This window comes from Rhamphochromis sp. 'chilingali' (genome assembly GCF_963969265.1).
Source record: "Rhamphochromis sp. 'chilingali' genome assembly, chromosome: 5".
Lineage (NCBI taxonomy): Eukaryota > Metazoa > Chordata > Actinopteri > Cichliformes > Cichlidae > Rhamphochromis > Rhamphochromis sp. 'chilingali'.
The window spans coordinates 13262391-13286365 of record NC_137932.1 but is presented as its reverse complement, the minus strand read 5'-3'; the positions used below and the strand labels follow the sequence as shown (position 1 = coordinate 13286365).

Below are 23975 nucleotides of genomic sequence, written 5' to 3'. Positions count from 1 at the left end.
TATCTTAAAGTTGTATTATTTGCGAAGCGCACTAAAACGTGACTCAGTGTGAAAGAGAATTTTCCATTGATTGCCTTTTCTGAAGTGTCTCACCATTGATTGTCTCCTTCACACATCCTGTAACCACTAAATACAGACGAGTAAATCACAACAGGGGAGCTAGTGGGAGGTAAACATAGGTTTAAAGCTCTATTTAGTTTTATTTTTAGCAAGAAACCACAGTGGAGCATGGCCTGGATGTGAACGTAGCATGGAGGACAAGGAACACCGGGAATCAGTGAACATCAACGTTCCTGTGCCAATGAGCTGCAATACTAGAGGAGCCGTTATAGTCTCTTGTCATCGCCTTTAAGATGCAAGTACATAGCAATCAAACAAAAAAGAAAGGCAATAAACTGTGCCTTTGTTGGGTTCATATTGTTAATGTTTGAATGAAACTATTATTTTAAGGGAAAATCCAGCATTCATTCATATATATATATATATATATATATATATATATATATATATATATATATATATATATATATATATATATATATATATATATATACATAAAGTCAGTGATATTATATTATAAAAATAAGAAAAAATATTGTTGTTGCTAGACTTAGCAATCAATGACAAAAACCTTAACAAAGACAATAAAGCACGATTCAGCGATGTCAAACTTCAGCATCTCACCCCATCACCGACCCATCCATTCAAAATGTAAGCATCCAAACTCAAAACCACAATCCCAAACACGATACAAAGAGAAGCTAAATCTGCCAGTCACTTTTTGTCCCTCAAAGCTGCTGGTTCAGCTTCTGTTTGCTTCTCTTGAGGTTCAAAGGCACTCTTGGTGCTGAACAGGTCGTCCATTGATTCCACGATTTCCTGTATTTCTCGGGACAGCTCGGAGTAGCTCTCTTTAAGGTCCTCTTGCTGCTTCCTGAGGTCTGCTGCCGCATGCGTCAGCTCAGAAACCTGTTCGCTGCAGGTGGTCCTCAACTGCTCCACGTCCAAAAGCATCACTTCCATGCTGTTTATCAGCTCCACCAGACGCTCAGCAGTTGTTTCAAACCCTGATGTGTCCAGACTTCCTTCTTCCTTGGAATTGTCTGGAGCGCTGGCTCCTTCTTCTGGATTTGGTTCTGTCTCCATCCTCGTGTTGTAGCAACTTTCAGTCACCTGATACTCAAGTCAGTCTTCAGTATAGCAGTTTTCTGGAAGAAAAGGGAAGCATTTAGCTGTAGCCAATAGCTGTGATAGGTTCAACTGCAAAGAAATTATTCAATTTGGGTGAGAAATGTCAAAGATGCAGATCTAAGCTCTTCACAGGGAATGAAAAATGCATTTCTATCTAACAACTTTAATAGCAGGAAATTAACTAGGCATATCATTATCTTCTTACTCTGTTTTTTGCTATATTTTTCAAGTAATTAATATTTGACAACAGCATAATAAAACTGAAAATGCTATTTTTGGTGTACCACCCCCAATATTTTCAGTGACTCCTATATGGCCACCCCTATGAAAAATTTCTGGAGGCGGCCCTGGGTGTATGTGTGTATAGTTGTATGTGTTTTATGTGTATCCAAGTGCCCTTTCACTGACATGGCTATACCAAGCTACAACCCCCTACTCCACCCACACCCACACCCCCTAGTCCAAATTACTGCCGGCTTCGATGAGGGGCAGGCGGGACATGAGATTATGTGTTTCTTCCCTCCTCCCAAATTGAGACTATTTACTCCTTCGGCTGTCTGAGCAGATGGATTAACCTCGTCCTCTGCCTTGACACACATGCACACAGTCATATGCATGTTATAATATAAGCTGAACTATTGAAGACACGTGGAGCTATACTACTGCAAGTCAGTTTGAAATGTCACATGCCATTTGGATAAATGCAGAATGTGGCTGGCCCATTCTTTTACATTAAGGAATTACAGGCAAATGCCAGCAGTTACTCTAACAACTGCATATTGTTCAGTAGTAATGGAAACTTTACAGATGAGCAGGCCAACAGTATGCACTAATGCACCGGCGTGCTGTCAATGCAATGAATTTTTGGGACCTCTCTAAAAGTGTAAAGTGATCGTTTCACAGCCTGGACCAAAGACATCGCCACTATTCTTTTACATTGGTTATCCCAAAAATAAACAGCCTAAAATAAAACAGTGTATAATCATCTTCCCGGAGTTTTCTGGCGCAAACGTCAGAGAAGATCCAAAGAATGCTGGCAATAAACAGAGGTGACGGGGAAAAGAACGGGAAACCATAAGGGCTACGTAGAAAAGGGAGGGAAAAGTGATGCGACAGGTGAAAACACAAGGAAAGTAATAATAGGACTTTGGATACGAAAATATTTTTATATTCAATTAGTGCTGTAAAACAAACAAAAAAAAAAAGTATTCTTTCCTATTTTTAATTTTTTAAAAGATTCGATTTTTAAAATATACACTCAATCAATTTTAAAGTCTTTAAAGAATTAAATAGTTAAATGCATTAAAACAGTGACAAAATCCAAATCTTCAAAAATGTGTTAAAGAGCCACCAAAGGTTCCTACCCTTTAAATGGCTGTAAAGATAAGGAGTCTAGACGATGACCTCACCACCCTCGGTCTCTTATCAAAACATGACAACTTGCTCGATGGAGGCCAATGTCAGGGGGATACCCTTACTCTGAAAGTGGTGTAAAATACAAGGGTGTAAGTTTCAAAAGAAAAGTAATGAATTATTAATGAATCGGTTCAGGACACATTACCTAGACAACAAAGACAGCAGCTGTGTGTGTGTGTGTGTGTGTGTGTGTGTGTGTGTGTGTGTGTGTGTGTGTGTGTGTGTGTGTGTGTGTAAGACTTTAAGCAGTTACATTACATGTAAATTTTTTGTACTGATGTAATTTTGTTGCATAAGTACAATATAAAATGTTACATTTAATGGAATCTGGTCGAATTACATTCACTTGTACACATACAGTTTATGCCAAGTACAGTTGCCTTAATGATCAATTATTTGAATAAATAAACCTTTAATTTCATGTATTTGAATATCTGAGTTGCGTTTTACTCAAAAAATATTGCTTCGTATTTATGAGGTGGCAGATTTAATTTTTCAAAGCAAAAGCTCACAAAAAATACTGGTATGACAGATCAGGAGGAAAAAGACCCTCATCAGTTCTTCACTAAAGCACGAAGAGACAAAACCAGACAAAAACCGATCAATAAAACAAAAATCAAGCAAAGTATTCATTATAGTATTCAACAAAACATATCAATAAACTTTAAAAATTTCCCATCAGCGAAATACAAGAAAATGAAGTCTTACTTGTCTCTGTGGTTATTTACTGAGCGTATCCGGAATGTGTCAACATGCAGACTAAAGATAATATAGATTATGTGTTAAGTATGGATCCCAGCCAGAGTGCAGCAGGCCTGCCCTCCTCCTAACTCACTCCCTCTGTGCTATGATGCCCACAATGGTGCTATTTAGGGCTAAACCCTGCTGTACGTTATCAACGCAGAACATTTAGTTGTAAAGGACAGATACCTTTTACTTTTCAGAGGCAACATCATGATGAACATGTTGCAGTTTATTTTAGTTCATTTCTTCATTCACAACCACATTTTCAAAACATGCTGGGACCGTGTAAAATCATAATGGTTTGTGGAAATTTAATGCAATGATTTCAAATTCCGGTGATCCCTATATTTAAAATGGGACAGCATATGAAATGTTGAAACCCTTCTGTAACTGTTAATGCGAAATACTAAGCTCTATTTTTGACAGTAACATGTTTTCTCATTCTTGCTTGGTGTAAGATTTCAGCTGCTCAGGAGTTTCAGGTCTCCTTTGGCATTTCATATAATGCTCCAGAGCACCCGGATCCTTACTCTGGAGCCATAAAAATGTAATGCATGCAGAAAGTGGCTTGGTAATGTCATCTGAATGAAACATCACAGATGTGTAAGACACCCATGCTGCGTGCGCTAATGCACCCTCACCTTTATTTATTTATTTTTTTACTTTACAATAATCCAAAGAAACTAGATACTATGGTCTATCTATCTCTCTCTTTGTGTGTGTGTGTGTGTGTGTGTGTGTGTGTGTGTGTGTGTGTGTGTGTGTGTGTGTGTGTGTGTGTGTGTGTGCGTGTGTGTAATGCTGAAAGTGTTGATGGTAAAGCCTGTGTATTTCCAAACATTTCCACATGATGGCGCTTTTAGCTAAGTTTTCCATACACTTCTGTGGAAGCTAGGAAGGTTGAGATACACTTTTTCTGTATCTTTTATGTGCACCAACTCGTTTTTTATGTGTGCTTTATTTATTGTCCTTTGCAAATGTGAATTCTCAATTATAGTTTGTTGAGGTTTAAAGTTGCAGGCGGCTGCCAACTCTATACAGGTTATGCATGTGTTTCAATGAGCTCCTAAAAACATTTAAGGACTAAAATGTGTAGCTTTGCATTTGTGGTTAGGTGGGTGCTCTTTATGTAAGTGCTGTGTGGGGGATCAGGAGTATGGATTATTTCATCCTGGGTCGTATTCAGAGAGGCCAGCCAAGCGTGAGGCAGACAGGAGAAAGGGGGCATTGTTGAGGTCTAGATGAGTGTCAGAGGTGCCTCAGAAAATAGAATCACTCTTGGAGGTTTAACAGAAACTTACTTGCAACAACCCCCTGACCCTTCAGATGTCTGACCGTGGCTGAACCCCTCTTTACAACAGTATATAAATGTATCAATTAACATAGCATTTGTATGTGGCTTATGTTAACGGATTGGTAGCGCACTAATTGCAAGTAAACCACAAAGAAACTATGAAAATTAAAATTAAAATTAAAAAACAAAAAATAAAAGAGGAAGAAACAAAAAAGTGGATTTGATCTGGTTTGAATAATAAGTTTATGGGAACGGGGAAATTCCTGAAGGCTGATTTTGTTTACCTTGAGCATTAGGTGGCTGAGGTTTATCAAGTAAGGTGGTGGTGATAATATCAGTTTTCAAAACCTTGGGACTTTCTGGCACCTTGTTCATTCATCTATCTGTCTAGAATTCAGTCTAGGTAAAACAGTTACGTGGATTATGTGGACGCACATTTGTCTCAGCCGTTCTGTCTCTGTCCTTATCTCTCACTGGCTTGGATTTGCACAAACAATCTGAACACAAACTCTGGATTCGTCTGCATATGCCTTCAGAGAGGCCGCTATCATCACTGCTCATAAAGGAAGAAAAAGTTTCATGAAAATGTTTCCCAAATGTGATTTATTCTCAAAATGTGGGCATAAATAGGCTCTCTGTCACTGAAGAAAAAGGAAAGTTACGAGGTAGTGGCTCACGCATGCCTTCAGTCCTTAGGGCCTTGTAGGGTTCAGGGTCTTTGACACACAGAATTCCTACACTATTTATGGCACCTCATTGGTGTAAATGGGCCAGAAATATATGGCCATTTTTAGACATAGGGCCCATTTTTCAGAGGCTAACATGTAATTAGACAATTCACGGCAAAAGGGGCAATTTCTCTCATTATTCCATGACAAATTAGGCAGATAAAAGAAATGGAGGTGATTCCACATATTGAACTTGCATTTCATGGCTATTCACTGGAAGATTCAGTAGCGGCCAAATCAGCAATCTTCTACATTCTTAAAAAGAAGTGGTCAGCTCAGCAACACCAGAAGGACTGAAATACCTCAGACGTGGATGATGACAGAATTATTTCCATGGTTAGGGAAAACTGCTTCACAACAAATCAAGAATGCTTTATAGGAGCTAAACATATCATAGTTTACGATCTAGAAGGCTTCATGAATGGAAAGAGGTCTGCAAAGAGGATAAAACAGCCGTTGATGATGTGAACGATGAATTGTGACATGTACAGAGTTATACTCTGCTCACATTCAGCTAAATGCTGCAAAACAGAACACAACTCTTCACATTGCAAATGGATAACAATCCAAAGCATACCGCAAAAGCAGGAGTTTCTCAAGACAAAGAAATGATATATTCTTCAGTGACCAAGTGGGTCACCTGATCTCAACACAACAGAGCATGCTTTTCAGTTACTGACTACAAAACTGAATGATGAACAACTCACAAGCAAGCAACTGAAGAAGGATACAGTAAATGCTCCGATTAACTCGTATGCATGCAAACATGCGCAGTACCAAAAAGAGAAACAGAGGTACATCCAGAGCCCAACCCTGAATGAATGTTCATTTTACTCTGTGCTCGCTTGATGTGTGGGATAGAAACAGAATAAATACTAAATATATGCTTTGTTTGTATTTGTCTTCACAGACTATTTAATGTATCGGCTGGTTAATTAGGTTTTTGTAGATGAAAATGATCATACAAAAAAAATCAAGAAGGGAAAAGAACTAGATTTGAACTTTTTTCTCTCTTTTAATTTAAATTTTGACTTGTCAGTCAACTGTCAGTCAGCTCTGTAAAGGAGTTTCAGCTAAATATCTTAAAAAGAAAGAAGTATTTTTTTTTCTTTTTAGAATATTACATTCTGAAAAAGATTTGGTCTAAAAGTGAAAGGAAAAACAGCTTAACAGAGCTCCACCCAGATCCATCAGATCGGGATCAGTTTCCTTGAGACGTTCTCGTTTTCTGGTAAATGGGTGGGATTCCCGATCCCGTCCCCCCAGGGAAGTACAAGTGCATGAATAGTTAATGTTCCAATCAGGCCTCCCCCGCTTTCATATGATGCCAGAGAATTTTTTTCTCCCCCTTAGAGAAACAATGTGAAGTCTGCTGGACACTGCTCAGAAACCTGATTGTTACAAAATGTTCCCTGGAATGGGAAGCTTCAAATATTTCCCTCCTTCTTTGCCTAAAACAAAAGGCCCAGATGATGAAAATGTGTGATTTCTGCTACTTTTGTCAAATGTTGAAACTGAAAAGTAATGTGCTTTGAGATGATGCCATTGATGAAAATGAGATTTGGTTTAAAGACTATAGCTGTGCTAGTTGGAGGCATTACCATAAATAGAAATGATAAAACTGGCTCTTACTGCGTGACCTGATCAGTGAACCAGGCCAGAAAAAAATCAGAGCAAACAGTAATGATTCTCATCAAAGACTTTGCAGGGAAATTGCAGGGATTTCATGCAAGGTTGAAGGCATCAAGTTGACCTTCTCATGACTTGTGTCCATTTTGAATGGCTAATGTGTCCAGACTGTCCATCAAGTGAAGCATCTGGGCCTTTTTCATGACAAGTGAGACGTCTGACATCGATCTGCTCACCACCTCAGAGCATTCCATTGTTGGGTCTCTGCTGCACCTGATATGAGATGCCTGCCAGCACTGCACTCTCTTAACAGAGCTTTAATTGTTTTGTATTTCTTCCACATTCTCGGGCGTGCAGTTTCCCCTCAGTATACACTCATACACATGTGCTTCCACACATGCCCACACATTGCAGGAACACTCACCAGACATTATTTTCTCTTTCCAGTGAAGTAAAACATTTGGCTAGCAGTAAAAACAAATAGAAGCATGTGGGAATTTGGCTTTTTAAAGAACCCCTGGCCCTAAAGTGAAACCACAGTTCATCCCAGCAGCAAGGAGGGCAGGATGAGAGATATTTACATGAAATTAAAGCCCTAAGATGGTCTAATTTTTACAAGATTATTTGGTGATAAACAAAAGTGGGGGAGGGTTCATGGAAAGTTTAGACACCATCTAAATTCTTTCTTTTTCTCCCGCTGATATATATATTATGATATTATATAAAACAGATATAGATGTTTGAGTTACTCCTGATTAGGCAATGTGGAATATTTGTTTCTCCCACAAAGAAGGATTAAAATTTCCATTCACATTTCCCATAACAGCGCCACTCTTTGATAAATGTTGTTGTATGAGCTGCCATGTTTTTCTTTCTGGATATTTTCTGCTGTCTTTGCCAGGACCTCATTTACTCTTTTTCAGGCTGGGAAACGGGTTTTAGACACTGGGGAAATCTGGTGTGCCTCTGCCTCTCACAGCTAATTAGTGTGTGAACTAATTGCGTGGCTAACTTTAGCAAACCGATAGCCTAGTTCCATCTGTCCGCTATGTATAAAGTAGGGAGGGAGATGTAGAAGAGCGTATTGGTGACATTCTAGCTCTTTTTAGAAATTTTTGACAAGAACTCTCACCTGGGAAGCCTGTAACCGGATCCAGTCTGGCGCAAATGATCTTTAGACAGAGTGGCATAAACATTTATGTTGTAATAAATAATTTTATGCTGAGAAATCATTCAGTAAAGCTTTATAAATCAGTGATATGCTGGACTGAGGAAAATCTGATGTGATCTGTCATCTCTGTTTAACTGTGGCTGAACTAAATACTGTATAATAAAATGGACCACCTATGTAATGTGGTCTGAAGCCTCAGTTTTAACATGGTGATCATCCTTATGATTCTTGGCTCCATAATTTGAGAAAAACAATAGCATTATATAATTTACCCCAAAATTAATCTGGGTACATGACTTAGACGAGACCATCCATTCATTTTCCCCCACAGAGTAGCTGTAGCCTAACCTAGATGTCATGGGGCAAGCCCGGTACACATGTCACAGAGATAAAACAGCGAGACAGACAAGCATTGAACGCCTACATCCAATTTAGAATGAACAGTTACCTAACCTGTAAATAATTTTTTAAGTGTAGGAGGAAACCAGAGAACACAGAGCAAACAGGCACAGGGAGAACATGCAAATCTCACATAGAAATGCTCTAGGCTGGATTTGAACTAACCCAGCACCTGGTTAGCATTTCCCTGACTAGTGGCAACTTTTGTTCAGACAAGACATTTATCCTGGAACAATGATATCACTTCAGGATGAAAACTTTATTGTACCACTTACAAGATTTTAACTTCATGCTTCCTGCTACATGATGACTGTTTTTTATGGAGGACCACAAGAGCCAAAATAATGAATTGTAGAATAAATTCTCCATTTGTAAATTCATTTTTGAATTCCAATTTAATAAACTGATTTTTAAAATGCTTTTTAAAAACTTCATTTCAAAAAACATTTTTGAATTCCAATGTAATAAACTTCATTTCAAAACCCTTTTTCCAATTGCACTTTAATAAACTGCATTTCAAAATCCATTTCCCTTTCCTGTTCGCTCAGGATTAATTTTTGGATTAGCTGTTGGATCAACAACTTCATTTTAAAAATACTGTGGCTATTCAAATTAGCCACACCGTGGGATGTAAGGAGCTCTCTGATTGGTTGGACAGACACATGCTGTCTGCCTGGATTTTTCTAGCTCATAGCTTCGCCATGCTAAGCGTGTGTACTTGTACAAAGGCCGTTCAGCCTCGGGATTTACACTCGGCTCAACACGGATATGTGAAGAATGAAGGGACCCTGCAGCAAAATGAAGAGCGCAACCTCTGACTGAGTGCCTGTTTATGCAGTCTGACCACCTGTTGAAGGTAACGTGCTAACATGGCTAACGCTAGCATCACCGCACTTAGCCCCATTATTTTAAGGTCATCTTAGCTTATGAAATTTTTACGTGGCAGCTGTACGAGCTAGCTACGTGATTTTGTAAGCTGCTGTGCTCTTCACAAATAAAGCTGGAAGCAGCTCAGACTATTAGAACCAGCACTGAGGCCTGTTACGTTTATACAGTGTTAGAGCAATGGCTGCAGCCTACAGCCTTTAAACTAGCGATTAAAATGCTGACAGTAAACTCGTCAGTCCAGATGTTACCACATTACTTTATGATACTTAGAGTTAAAACAACTGAGACAGGCGGATTAAAATAACAGCTGTCAGTTCTCTCATTCCTTATATCAAGACTGGAGATCACACTACTGATTTCAGTTCATTTAATATGTGAGTGCACAGATTCATTCTCAACTGGACATAAATGATGATCAAAGGTTGTATATATGATAAATTCATCAAATCCCAGCCTCTAACACAGTGCGCTGAATCTTAGCTTTGAATGTCCAGTATATTCTAATCAGTGCAATTTAAGCATTCACTTAACCTACAGTATCTAAACCTGTGTGGCAAATGTGTGGTAAAGACACAGATAATGAAATTTAATTATTAATACAATATACATCATGAAAAACGAAAGCCGAAATTGATTCAGTTTAGTACTTTTTTCTGTATGCTCTGTGATTTTAAAGGCCTTAAATTCAGTGATATATACTGTAAATGATTTTCTCAGAGATCTTAAAGTAGTTAAATCACTGCTGATAGTCTGGTTGTTTATATTTCCTCTTGTTTTTGTCTGTAGGGCTGTTTGATGATGATTTGGACTCCTCTGGGAGATGAGGACACACCCACATCTGTTCCATACTGCAGCCATTGATGGTGTGACAGATGCACACACTGGAAAACCAGCGCCTGGACTTCATGCAGGAGAGACGGCCTCAGAGATGGACCAATCAGAGAGCTCCTTACATCCCACAGTGTGGCAAATTTGAATAGCTGCAGTATTTTTAAAATGAAGTTGTTAATCCAACAGCTAATCCAAAGGTTAATCCCTGAGCGAACAGGAATCAAAAATGGATTTTGAAATGCAATTTATTAAATTGGAATTCAAAAATGAATTTACAAATGGAGAATTTATTCTACAATTCAATATTTAAGCACAGAATTCTTTATTTCGATGCACGTGGCTCTTGTGGTCCTCCATAGTTTTTAGCTTAGCTTCATCAGCTCCAAAAAGATATTATGTCATGGTAGGGCTGCTCAATTAATCGAATTTTAATCACGATTACGATCTGGGCTTTCAACGATCATTAAAAATGACTGAGCCGATTATTAGCCCCTCCCTCATTTATCCGCGACACCTTAAAGGCCGGTACGTGAAAATATTGTCGGGCATAAACCGGTCCGTGGCGCAAAAAAGGTTGGAGACCGCTGATTAAGAGGACCCGAGGGAAGCTCGGAAAGCTAAGCAGAAGTTATTTGGAGAGGAGAGTGACTGCTGTTGGTTGAAAAGAGAGGTTAAAAAAAAAAAAACTTCAGTGGTGTTGCACACTATTTTATATTATTTTTTAAAGTCATTGTTAACCCTTTAAAGCCGGTCAGAGCAGCACGCTCCGTTTTGTGTAACTATTTTTAAATCCCTGTAGAACCTGAACCGTGTAAGCTAGCGCAATAATTTGTTTTACATATGAAACCGGAGGAGTTGTACTTACATCTGATGCCATCAGCTTGTCCTCGGTCACGGTTTCCTTCCACATAAAGCTTTGCAAAAACTGCATAAAAAGCGCTTGCAGGAACAAAAACACAATATTCCAGAAACAGGCTTTGCCGATCCGATCAGCTGTTCGTAACACTTCCCACAGTGAAACAGACGTCAGCGCGAACGATCACATGTCCGCCATTCCCTGGCCGAAACCGGAAGTGACATCATTTTCGCGGAAAATGTCGTTTTTTACTTGTAGGCCTTAAAAGCCTATACTGGTCATGTTTGACTCTTCGGAATAGTTCCTGGGATGCTTAGAACTCGAATTGCGCTGCTGGAAATAGTTTATTTTGATGCACCTGCTGTTTTCTTTGCAAATTTGCATCATAGGATTGTTTTTTCGTTTTTCCTGCAGTGTATATAAAAATTGCTGTATCTCCAAAATAAAACTTTGAAGACACTCAAAATAAATTTCCTGTTGTTGTAAACTATTTTTTGCAACTTTTTTGTATTTAAAGTTTTGAGGGATAAGCCTCTTAAATTTCTCCAAGTAGAAATATATGTAAAAAACAAACAAAAACGATTTTCAATTTTTTTTGTAGTTTATTGCACTTTTTTGCAATTAATGTAGTTACTATGGACTTAATGCATACATATTATTAAAATATGGGCTATAACAGTTGTATAGCAACTTGAAATGCTCCCACAAATGGCACTACAACATGTAAAAAAATAATATAAGCTCTGGCGGACTTGGTTCTATAGTAGGTCTTAAAGGGTTAAATAAATATCGTCAAATAATCGAGATCTCAATTTCAGTGAAAATAATCGTGATTATCATTTTTGCCATAATCGAGCAGCCCTATGTCATGGTTTGCTAAGAGGACTCGTGTACAGGACACACTGAAAGCAGGTTAACAATGTTTAACTAACAAAGTCAATATCAATTGAAAACAGCTGAAATAAACCAAAAAATTTTCTTTGAAGCAAAACTCAGAGAACTGTTAGTCAAAAGCAGGTAAGTAGCTGAGGTTTCTTTGATAATTTCACTGTAAGCTATATAAAGTTTCTATGAACTTGGCTTTAATTTCATCGATTTCCTCGGATACAGTACTGTACAAATGCTTTGAGCCAACCTGACTTTCTTTGTATTTTTTCTCCAATAGGCACACCTCATTGTAGGCTTTTTTGAGGTCCTTGTACTTGGCTTCTTTCATCAAAATTAGTTTTTGTTTACTAAGCCCTGTAACACCAGCATGAATTATTCAAACATAAAAAAGGCACTCAATTCCATACTTACCCTTATTCACAACAACTTGGCATAGAACTGACTGAAATTGTGTCTCTAGGGACTTTGTCTGTCTGTCTGTCTTTGCCCATCAGAGACCCATCATTTGTCATTTCTTTTCTTGTCATTTCTGCAGGGAAGGGGTGGTGCAGCAGGTTTGAGGGGCAATGCCAGTAAGGCTGGGACACGAGCTGCAGCCTCATCCAACCTCTTTTTTTTTTTTTCCAGGTGCCCAGCCACTCTTCAGTTTCATCATATCATCCCAAACAATAGCTGTAAAGTTGGATGTAGGATGAAGACAGCAGAGAGAGCAAAAGAAACAGGTAAGAGCGGACAGGTAGTCCGAGTTAGAGCAGGGCGATATGACCAAAAATATTTATCACAATATACATTTGAAGATTTGCGATAATGAGCTTCTATCCCCAAGCCATCCGTGCCCTAAACACACACACCCGCCCTCTCACATCATCTATAATTGACTGAGACAGGACTCTCTTCCAGACACTCTAAACCAAGGCACAATGTACATTTCAATTCCTTTAATTTTAAATATGTTTATATTGTCTATCCTGTAAAATAGTCAGATGTCTATTCATATTAATGTACAGAATTCACCTGCTTGCTGCTACTACTGCACATTCACCCAGTGTATATACTATATGTGTATATATATATATATATATATATATATATATATATATATATATATATATATATATATATATATATATATATATATATAATGTTCTTTCTCTACCCCCCCCCCTCCCAATTTTTGCACATGTCGAGGAGCGTGTCAGGCTACATTTCACTGTGTGTTATACTTGTATAACTATGCATGTGACAAATAAAGAACCTTGAACCCCCTTGAACCCTTGAACGATATAACTGATGATATAATTGACGCGAGACAAAATACTTTACAACTCCACGACTTTATTAGTGCAAAAGAAACCCAATCAATGTATGTTCACTTAAACAAGCAGCTGTTTTTTATGTGCATTAAAGCTATATAAAAATGTAACAGTGCAAATAAAATCGTTTCGAGGTCAGTAAACACAACCAGAATTCATACATAAGGCACACGGGATTATAAGGGGCACTGTCGATTTTTAGAAAAATCAAAGGATTGATTTTAAGTGTGCCGTATTTTCCAAAAAACACGGTAATAACGACGGCCTGCTAGCATGCTCTACCAAAAATGTGCTTTGTTGTGTATCTGATGGACGAAAGCTAAACCAGTTCCACACCACTGAGGTTGCAGCATTTTTACAAACCAATTCTGGTTCATCCGTTTCATTCAGCGATCCACTTTCGCCCTTCTCATTCTCCGTCGCCAGCACGCTTTTTCCACCATGTGCGTATGAAAACAAAGGTACTGCGCATGCGCGTTTTACCCATATTCTATCGCGATTAGGGATGGGTATCGTTTAGGTTTTATCTGATACCGGTGCCAAATCGGTACTTTTGAAACGGTGCCGGTGCTCAAACGGTGCTCAAACCGGTGCTTAAAGAATGGAGAACACACAATTGGTCCAAAAACCTCTCATATTCAGCTGGTTTTTTGTAAAAAGATAACAATGTTAGCCTTTTCTGCAGCTATGGGGCATATATGGTATCACTCTTAGCTGGAAGCAGTGCTTAAACAATGGAAAAAATACAAACCTTGTCCAAAAACCTCTCATGTTTAGCTGTTTCCCTCTTTTTCTTTGGTCATTTTAGCCTTTTTGGCCAGGGTGAAGGGAGTATCTGCCATCAACCAAGAAGACAGCCGCATGTAGCTATGATGATGTTTGCTAGTTCACCTTACATGCATTAATGTAATAACGTGGTTAGCCTACTCAACGTAAATTACACACAAACAACATTAAGCTACTCACGCAGAGAAGAACGGCTGCTGCTGCCATCAAATACGGCGCATTTCTCGGCTTTTAAAAAAAAAACGCTACGCGTCGCCAGGTGTTTCATCGGATTCGAGGTGTTACTTCCTTTGACAGTATCACAGTATCAGCTTAAAGCACTTGTTGCAGGCTGCTGAGTTTGCATATTTTGCTATGAAGTACAGCCAGACTTTTGACCGCTTCGCCTTGGACATTTTTAATCTGTAGCTCTGCATAAAAGAACGTACGTACCTGGCCCCGCCTACTATCCTCGGAAACGTAAAATGATTGGCTAGAAGTGTATCACAGCTCAGGAAAAAAAAGCACCGAAATAAAGCACCGAAATGTGCGCTGCTTTTCGGTCTGGTTACTACCGTTTATGTCAGAACACCGGTACCCATCCCTAATCGCGATATTTCATTTTCTTGTTGTTGCCCAACATCATACCAGTATTACTGTGAACGGTATGATATGCCCTAGCCCTAGCCAGAGTTAACAAAAACTTTTAAAGCCAGTGTAGCTTCTGTTTTGAACACATTTATTGATGATGATTTTACATAAATAAGCAGTGTATTATACTGTAATCAGATGTGGATTCTCACTAACCGCTTTACTAGTAATTGTCACAAATACTGTTTATTTGCCGTATTTACAGATAGTGAAATAAAATGGAAAATAATTCTTTCATAATTGTATACTCAGCTTGGTCAAGATAATAACTCCAGAACAAGAGGCATAGGATTTTGAATTAATACCAATGGTGCATCTACTGATATTCAGTTTGAATATCAGTGACCTTGACCTCAAGGTCAAAGGTCAAGTTTTCTGAAAATCTTGTGAATGTTACAACTTGGTGACAGGAAGGAAGTCACCTAGTTTGCTCAAATTTGTACCATAGGTGTTCAGAAGGGTTAAAGAAATCTGAGCTGGCAGCAATCACTTCAGAGTGTCGGGTCAGGACACTTGCAAATGTTCAGATGTGAGAGGAACAAACAGGCAGAGTCCAGGAATAAAGTTGTCATTCTTTGTATTTTCAATTGAGAATGTGCCCGCAGCTGGGCGAGATAGAGTGTGTGTGTGTGTGTATGTGTGGTTTCTGCAGACAAAGCATAATAATACAATCAATTAGGAATCAGATTACATAATAAACATAAAGATACAACTGAGCTGACATTATACTTCAGCCTGGTTACATAAACTTAAAGTCAGACATTATGCATTAACACACCGCATACAACTATGCACTGAAGGCAACTGTACATTGGTTTATCATCTGTTACACGGAGCACAGAATCAACAACACGATAACAACGAATCTCTCTCCTAGAAGCTAATTAGTAAACAAATCTGTTATGCTAGCGAACTACCACTTGTACATAATGTCACATAAACAGAAGCAGAAACTGCTGGTAAGTCATCAAATACACTCATGGCTGAACACCAACACAACTGAGTGAAGTAAAACATTAACTTACGGTCTTATGAACGCACACACTGTCCGTTGTTTGGCTGCCGTTTGTCTCTGAACTAAAGTTGCGGACATGCACCCCGATGGTGCATTCAGGGGGCATAGGAAATCCCATACACAACCCTAACCCTTTTGTACAATAGGTGCAATTACTAGTAGGCTGAAGGGTTGCGCTAGGGGCCATCTGTAGAGATGTAGGGTCAACAACCTGTCTGTGAACGTGGACAAAACAAAAGAGATGATTGTTGACTTCAGGAGAGCACAGAGAGCTCACTTCCCACTTAACATCACTGGATCCTCTTTGGAGGTCGTCAAGAGCACCAAATTCCTTGATGTCCACCTGGCGGAGAACCTTTTCTGGTCCCTTAACCCAAGCTCCATAACTAAGGAGGCCCAACAGCATCTCTACTTCTTGCGGAAGCTGAGGAAAGCCCATCTCTCACCATCCATTCTCACCACCTTCTACAGAGGGATTATTGAGAGCGTCCTGAGCAGCTGCATCACTATCTAGTATGGTAACTGCACCGTATCAGATCGCAGTACCCTACAACTGATAGTGAGAGCAGCTGAGAAGATCATTGGAGCCCCTCTCCCCTCCATCATGGACACTTTTAGCACCCGCTCCATCCGCAAAGCCACCAGCATTATGGAGGACCTCACACACTCTTCACCCTGCTGCCTTCTCGAAAGAGGTACCAGCAAGCCGTCAGACTCCTGAACACTCAGTGACTGGACTGACACACACACACACCTTCACACATCGCTACCAAGCACTTATCTGCAGTATCTCACACACACACACACACACACACACACACACACACACACACACACACACATAGGGCTGGGCTATATCATACCGTTCACGGTAATACCGGTGTAATTTTGGGCAACGATAGGAAAATGAAATATCGTGATAGAATATGGGTAAAACGCGCATGCGCAGTGCCTATGTTTACATACGCACATGGCGGCGACACAGAATGAGAAGAGCGAAAGTGGAGCATTACGGCTATATTAGGCAGGCGCCTCGCGGAGTGATACGTACTGTGCTTCAACATAATATTACTGTATTGTGTGTGTATAACCTCTTTTTAAGTTTAGTGGATATTATACATTGTTATGCTCAGGATATGTCGGCCAATTTCCACTGGAAATGCCTTTTGGTTAAACTGTCAGCAAGGAATTTGCATTGTTACATTTTTATATAACTTTAATGCACATAAAAACAGCTGCTTGTTTAAGTGAAAATACATTGATGGTTTTTTTGCACTAATAAAGTTGTGGAGTTGTAAAGTATTTTGTCTAGTGTCAGTTATATCGTCAGTTATATCGTTATCGCAAATTTTCAAATGTATATCGTGATAAATATTTTTGGTCATATCGCCCTGCTCCCCACACACACACACACACACACACACACACCAAGTTACTTTTGCACAATACTCAGCATTTTGCACATATCCATTGCACTGTCTTGTCTTGTTTATTTTTGCAATTTTTTGCACATTGCACTGTACATTTCAAGCATGTACAGTGGGGTTGCTTGGAGACGAGTACCACACAGTTCCAATGAGCATACATTCCAAAATATGCAAACTAGCCCCATACATTATGATGACATATGTTCAGGGTATGAACATTCTATGCTGAAAGCTTATAAATATACAACTATTGAACTTGTTTTCAGTTGAACTTTTGCATAGCACAGAAGATTTTCACTGCGATCAAATTAGGTTCAAAGATGTTCAAACGCTTTTTTCTCAGAAAGGTAAGTTTGACGAGACTTGTAGCACATTTCTCTGTATATTTTCTTACAGTAAATAAGCATTTTGAAGCTTTTAATGGAGCTTCATAGATGATTTTTGTAAAAACTGAATTTTGAACCAAATGAAGTATTTTGTATTTCATACCCTAAACTTTAAAACTCAAATTGAGGCATGAATAAATTGTTTTTAATTTATTTAAACATATTCATATCGGTCCACTTCATGAGTCGATAGCTCACTAAATTGATAAATAATCTAAAATAATACCAAATTTTCTAACTGGACACTTTTCATGTAGAGCCTCCCTTGGAATGTTTGTTTTATGCCATTACTGATGTTGGTTTTCTTCTTTCTAAACAGAGATCAAAAAACCAAAACGTGGCAGAGAAGGAAATTCCTTCTACGTCTCAACAGAGGTAAAGAAATGTGACTCTTTAATCCAATGTTGCCGGAGATATTTATAGCAGTGGTTTAGTGTGAGCTGTTTTATTTCCCTTTTATTGTTGTTTTTCTTCCGCCTTGTGTGTTTATATCGTTTTTACTACTTCTAGTTTTGTCTATTATTTATATCGATTCAGAGATTAGTTGAAAATATAGAGTGTAAATGTACAAAATACATGATTTTGTTCATTTTGGTATTTCATAACAGTTATTATTTTTTATTTGCAATATCCAGGATGCGCTCCTTGTTAAAAATTTCCACTTTGAAAAATAACATTTACACTTTTGTCCTCGATCAGCGTCCCGGATGCTTCTGTTGCTGCCACAACACCTAACCATGAAAATGGTATAAAGAAGAAGAAGAAAATAAAATGGAGACACTTCTTCTGCTGTTTCTCGGTTTGCTTTTACAGAAGACATATGAAATGCACATTTTCCTTAAAATGTATTTGTTAATTTTAAGTGACTTTTCTTTTTTAATAACATTATGTTTGTTCGTTCTCTACAGGAAACTGACAGCGATACAGAGGCAGAGACCCCCACTGTAAAGCCACAGAAAAAGTCCCGCTGGTCTATTTTCAAATTCTGGAAGGTATGTTTTATGGAAAGAGTCATTATCATCAAGCATTTATTCATCACAATGAAATGGGAGCAATTAAGAGCAATGAAGCACACAGCTATGTCCTGTCTTTTGGTTTCTTTCTACAGAGAAGAAGGCAGGTTGCTCCAGAAACAACAGGGGAACCTGATAAAAAGAGTGACAAGTAAGGGAAACTTTAATCTTCTCACTTTAAAGAAAAATTCTTTTGGGATCCTTCTGGTTGCAGATTTGATACTTAATCTTCTATATATTTGTATATTTTTGCAGATTAAAGAACATGCAGCAGGACTGTACACCTGCCAAGGCAGCACCACCAAAAGAAGACTGCCTAGAAACAAAAGGTCGAGAACTGGTTGCTCCAGAAACAACAGGGGAACCTGATAAAAAGAGTGACAAGTAAGGGAAACTTTAATCTTCTCACTTTAAAGAAAAATTCTTTTGGGATCCTTCTGGTTGCAGATTTGATACTTAATCTTCTATATATTTGTATATTTTTGCAGATTAAAGAACATGCAGCAGGACTGTACACCTGCCAAGGCAGCACCACCAAAAGAAGACTGCCTAGAAACAAAAGGTCGAGAACTGGTTGCTCCAGAAACAACAGGGGAACCTGATAAAAAGAGTGACAAGTAAGGGAAACTTTAATCTTCTCACTTTAAAGAAAATTTCTTTTGGGATCCTTCTGGTTGCAGATTTGATACTTAATCTTCTATATATTTGTATATTTTTGCAGATTAAAGAACCTGCAGCAGGACTGTACTCCTGCCGAGGCAGCACCACCAAAAGAAGACTGCCTAGAAACAAAAGGTCGAGAACTGGTTGCTCCAGAAACAACAGGGGAACCTGATAAAAAGAGTGACAAGTAAGGGACACTTTAATCTTCTCACTTTAAAGAAAAATTCTTTTGGGATCCTTCTGGTTGCAGATTTGATACTTAATCTTCTATATATTTGTATATTTTTGCAGATTAAAGAACCTGCAGCAGGACTGTACACTTGCTGAGGCAGCACCACCAAAAGAAGACTGCCTAGAAACAAAAGGCCAAGAACTGGACATCAAGCCTCCACTGAACAGTTCAGAGGACCTAGTACAGGTCATAACTACAGACAATCCCAGGTAAGTGCTTTTAATATTTTGGCCGATTGCTGATCACAATAAGAATTAGATGTTTGAATGCTTTTCTCCAGAGAGACAATGTTTGTTTGTTGTCCTGTTGTGCTTGCTATGCATCCCTGACTCCTTTCTTCTTTCTGCATGCAGCAGCACCCATAAGGAATGTGGTGAAAGTTCCAACCAGGTTAGAAACACCACTGAACATAGTGAGCCATCAGACCTGAGTTGGGACACTTTGCTTATGGAGTTTCTGGCACAAGAGGATGTATTGGAGCAGGTGTTTGACATGTAAGAGAAAAACGTCCTCCAAAATGTTTAAACTTCAAAGCTCATGCATACATGCACATACACTGCTTAGCTTCTTGACATCTTTCCTAATTGTGTGTTTGTGTTTTTACCTTTTTGCAATAGTTTAGGGAAAAATTTAAAGGATAGAAAAAAAATGGAAAAGAAAGTTCAGACTGTGGACCGCTTCGGGTGAGTACACGTGGTGCACGAGGACCAAAGCTCTCTTTGTCAAAGTGGAAATGAGTTATTTTACACTGATAGTGTAAACTTTGTGTATGTGTGGCAGGTTTCCAAACATTGTAAACAGCTGCTACATGAACTCCTGCCTGCAGAGCCTCCTCAACAATGAGGAGTTCATTAGAGATGTCAGCCGTCAGGAGACTTTGTGGAGAGCAGTCCCAGAAGCTCGGCTCTTAAGGTGCGCTACGTCAACCTTCTACTTTCTTCAGAAACCTGAAGAACAAAGATATCTAACACCAGAAATGTCTGTTTACCCTTGTCTGTTTACAGAAGGCTCATGAACATCAGGAACTGTCATGAATCAAGAGATTATGACCTTAAAAAACGCCGCCTAATATCTTTTAAGAAGGCATTCAGCCAACAGGTTCCTGAATACGAAGGCAGTGCACAGAAAGTGCGTCAGCTATTTGGACATTTTGTTTTTTGCTTTACCTTCTAATGTTTATGTTCTAAATCTCCTCTGTGTTTTTCTTTCAGGACGCTCATGAATTCCTAACCTTGTTCCTCAATGAGGTGAAAAGCCTCTCACCTCACCTGAAGAGGGAAGCAGCTCTCCTGGGCCGAAGTTATACCTGCCCAGTAGAAGACCATCATGTTTTCAAAATGGAAAACATGAGGACATGCAAGAGGTAAGCCAGTCTTTCAGAAACACAGGGCTGATTGCAACATTTTCATATACCTCTTTTCCACCTACTTGATCGTTACTTTAACTACGTTACTCCTTAAATGTGTAGCTGCGGTCACCAGTCATCACAACAGGAGGAATTTACAAGCTTGTCCCTTGACCTGGTTCCAGAGGGGTCTGTTGAGGACATGTTAGGGACATACTTGAAGGTAAGATCACAAATTCCAGTAGAGATGTAGTATCACTGATCTTGTGTGTGTGCATAGGTTGTGATTTTTTTTTCTACCATAAAGCCTGTTTTCTCTTTGCCGTTGTTTAGGAACAAAAAATCGAATTTACCTGTGACTGTGGAGGGACGACCTCGGAAGTGAAGCAGTCTTTTGATACACTGCCAAGGTGAGTAAGGTCACATCAGAATTGATCGACTGACCTGATTTCCAAACTGTGGCGCACTAAACATCAGAGTTTTTAAGACAACACTTGAGCAGTCATTTTCTCCCATCTTCGGTTTGTGTTTGACACTCATTCTTCTTATTTTGTACCTTGGGTTTTTTTTTCTTTTCTGCCAGAGTTCTCATCTTTCACCTGAAGAGGTTTGGCTTTACAAAAACCCACAAGCTTCAGAAGGTGAATGACCCCGTCAGGCTGCAGAGGGACTTGGTGGTGTCATCCAAACAGGTAAAAACAGACTGCAGAACATCTCAGAGAATCAGCTTAATTATCGCACTGATGTGAGACTTTATGAAACTGATCTTTGGATTTGTTCCTTCTCAGGGTGATGGCCGTTATGAACTCATAAGCATCATTAGTCACTATGGAGGCACAGAATCAGGTAAAACAACTGACTTGTTACAAACAGAAAATGCTACTTTTGAGTGAAGGACTCACACACAAAAGCTTTTGATGTTTTAAGAAGCACTAAGTCCAAACCACTGTTTGCTTGAATCAGTTGACTTTTAGAAGTTGGATTCATTTGTCTTAATGTGATCTTAGGACACTACATCTGTCATTCTGTGCATCCTGAGGAGAGCCCACAGTCTACATCAGATCATTGGCTCACCTATAATGATGCACGGGTGCTCCACACAACTGGATCGGCAGTTTTTGAGGAACAGCAGCAGTCTGCCTACATCCTGTTTTACAAGAGAAACGTAAGAAGACACAGCAGCTGAGAGAATTTTGAAATGTCCTATTACCTTGTTAATCATTTTTCTCTTCATTCTAAAACAGGGTGTGGAAGCAAGTTAGAGCCATCATCGTGCTGAGAAGGAACAACCGTCGTCTCAGACCGCTGGTAAGTATTGCCCTTAGGAGGAAGGGTCCTCCCAGAGAGCCTGGTTCCTCCCAAGATTTCTTCCTCCAGGAGGGAGTTTTTTCTTGCCACCGTCGCCCCACATTCACCGGTCATTCACTAGTAGTGCACCACTACTAGAGATAGTCAGGACCAGTGTTTGGCTTGCTCTCTGGGAACAACAAATAAATTAATAATAAAATAAAATAAAGATATTATTGTCACGGGCTGAAAGCAGGGACTCAAGCGCAGAGCAGGTTGATGTCTCAAAACACAATTTATTTACACACCCGTGCAATAATATATACAGTGACGGGAAATTCAGGGGATTAGGGGAAGGCTCTCTCTCTCTCACGCTCGCTCACGTCCTCACACACGTTCGTACCGCGGGGAGGTCACAGGTCCGGGAAGATAAGCTGGAACAGGGAAAGGGAGATATCACTCACAAATCACGAAGGCATAAAGGTGTAAGACCACGGGAGCTGGAAAGGTAGACTAACGTCAGTAGCGCAATCATCCCGCGATGAGAGGATATGTGACCCAGCCTCAAATAGAAGACGGATAATCAGCTGATCGCCAACAGCTGTGAGAGCCAAGGGCGGGAGCCAGCTGTGAGCTCCGCCCAGGCAGAGAGATAGGGGGAGAAAGAGAAAAAAAACACAAGTGTAGCCTTGTGAGGCCGGCTGGGCAGGCACGGGGACCATGACAATTATTTACTTATTTATTTATTTTTTATTAAAATTAACGTAACAACAAAAACAAAAATAACTAATAAAAACTAATTAACTAAGTATTCAACTGTGTTTTGTGAAATTTGTAATGAGTCTCAGTTAAGTTGATGTCACAGAAGTTTCTGAATCAACCATTTAGATTGTTCAACAAACAGATTTACTCAGGTAAAGATGGTAAGCTGGAGCACTGGTACCCTTCTAGTTCAGTTTAAGTTTTTAGACAAATATTCCCTCATTCAGTTGCAGTTTCTGCTTACATTATACATTATTTAGCTGCAAATGTTTAGCTGCAAGTAGCAAAGTCCAAAAGTGACAACATTTCCACTGCACTCTCTCCAGAAATGGCATATAGAACTTTTGATCAAATTAGACATTTATCCTTGAAAAATCCATGAAAATCTTTAATTGTACCTTTTATAACATTGTGGTGGGGCGTGGTCTGCGGTGCCGTGCAGGGAGGGCGGACGCACCTGCACGGCATCCTTAATCACGCCCGCCTAGTTAAAAACACGGGGACTCAGGGGTTTGGGGATTGTTGTGGTGAGATGTAAATAAAGATGGCTCCGAATGATACTCCGTGGTCCCGCCGTGCCTTATTCTCGCCACATTGGTGCCGAAACCCAGGAGGCAGCACGGCGGGTCCGTATCGGAGCCAGGGAATGGAGGAGCTGGCCCAGATGGTGGCCGAAATGGCGGCCGCCCAGCGGGAGCAGGCGGCGGCGGAGGGAGTAGTAGTGACGGAGGAGTCGCGCGATGGGCTGCTCCAGCGGGGAGCGACGGCAGTGACGGATGGACCGCGCAAGGAGCTGGAGGTCCCCGTGCCAGGGGAGCCTGCTCGAGTGGAACTGGCGAGCGAGGCGTGCGCCACGCTTGAGATCGCCGTGCTCACCAGATCGGCCTCACCACCACCAGAGGCCAGTACACGCCACACCTCTGCCCAGCCACCTGTGAGCTGGGGCTCACGACTGTGCCGGCCGCGCCGGGTGCACACGCCACGCGTCCGACTTCCGAACCAGCTTGGCCTGCACCGCTGGATTCGCGGGCGGCCACCTGAACTCGCACCTCCCCGTCGCTTGGCCGGGGCCTGGGGGCGC

General features: G+C 40.0%; 1 protein-coding gene across 2 annotated transcripts; it reads left to right on the top strand.

Moving 5' to 3' along the window:
• The first annotated feature begins 9231 nt into the window (after window positions 1-9231).
• On the top strand, window positions 9232-22225 carry LOC308397788 (ubiquitin carboxyl-terminal hydrolase 46-like). 2 transcript variants are annotated; one of them, XM_080883899.1, is made up of 21 exons: window positions 9232-9428; window positions 10247-12757; window positions 17912-17967; window positions 18292-18391; window positions 18501-18584; window positions 18701-18756; window positions 18861-18989; window positions 19094-19222; window positions 19327-19455; window positions 19560-19709; window positions 19857-19994; window positions 20118-20183; window positions 20281-20412; window positions 20505-20628; window positions 20712-20863; window positions 20969-21068; window positions 21179-21255; window positions 21429-21537; window positions 21634-21691; window positions 21853-22010; window positions 22090-22225. In XM_080883899.1, the coding sequence occupies exons 7-21, from the start codon at window positions 18871-18873 to the stop codon at window positions 22105-22107; spliced, it is 1659 nt and encodes a 552-aa protein (XP_080740025.1). In that variant the 5' UTR covers window positions 9232-9428; window positions 10247-12757; window positions 17912-17967; window positions 18292-18391; window positions 18501-18584; window positions 18701-18756; window positions 18861-18870; the 3' UTR covers window positions 22108-22225. The 2 variants fall into 2 exon arrangements, with proteins under 2 accessions (XP_080740025.1, XP_080740024.1); XM_080883898.1 differs by having other exon boundaries at window positions 19854-19994.
• The last annotated feature ends 1750 nt before the right edge of the window (window positions 22226-23975 follow it).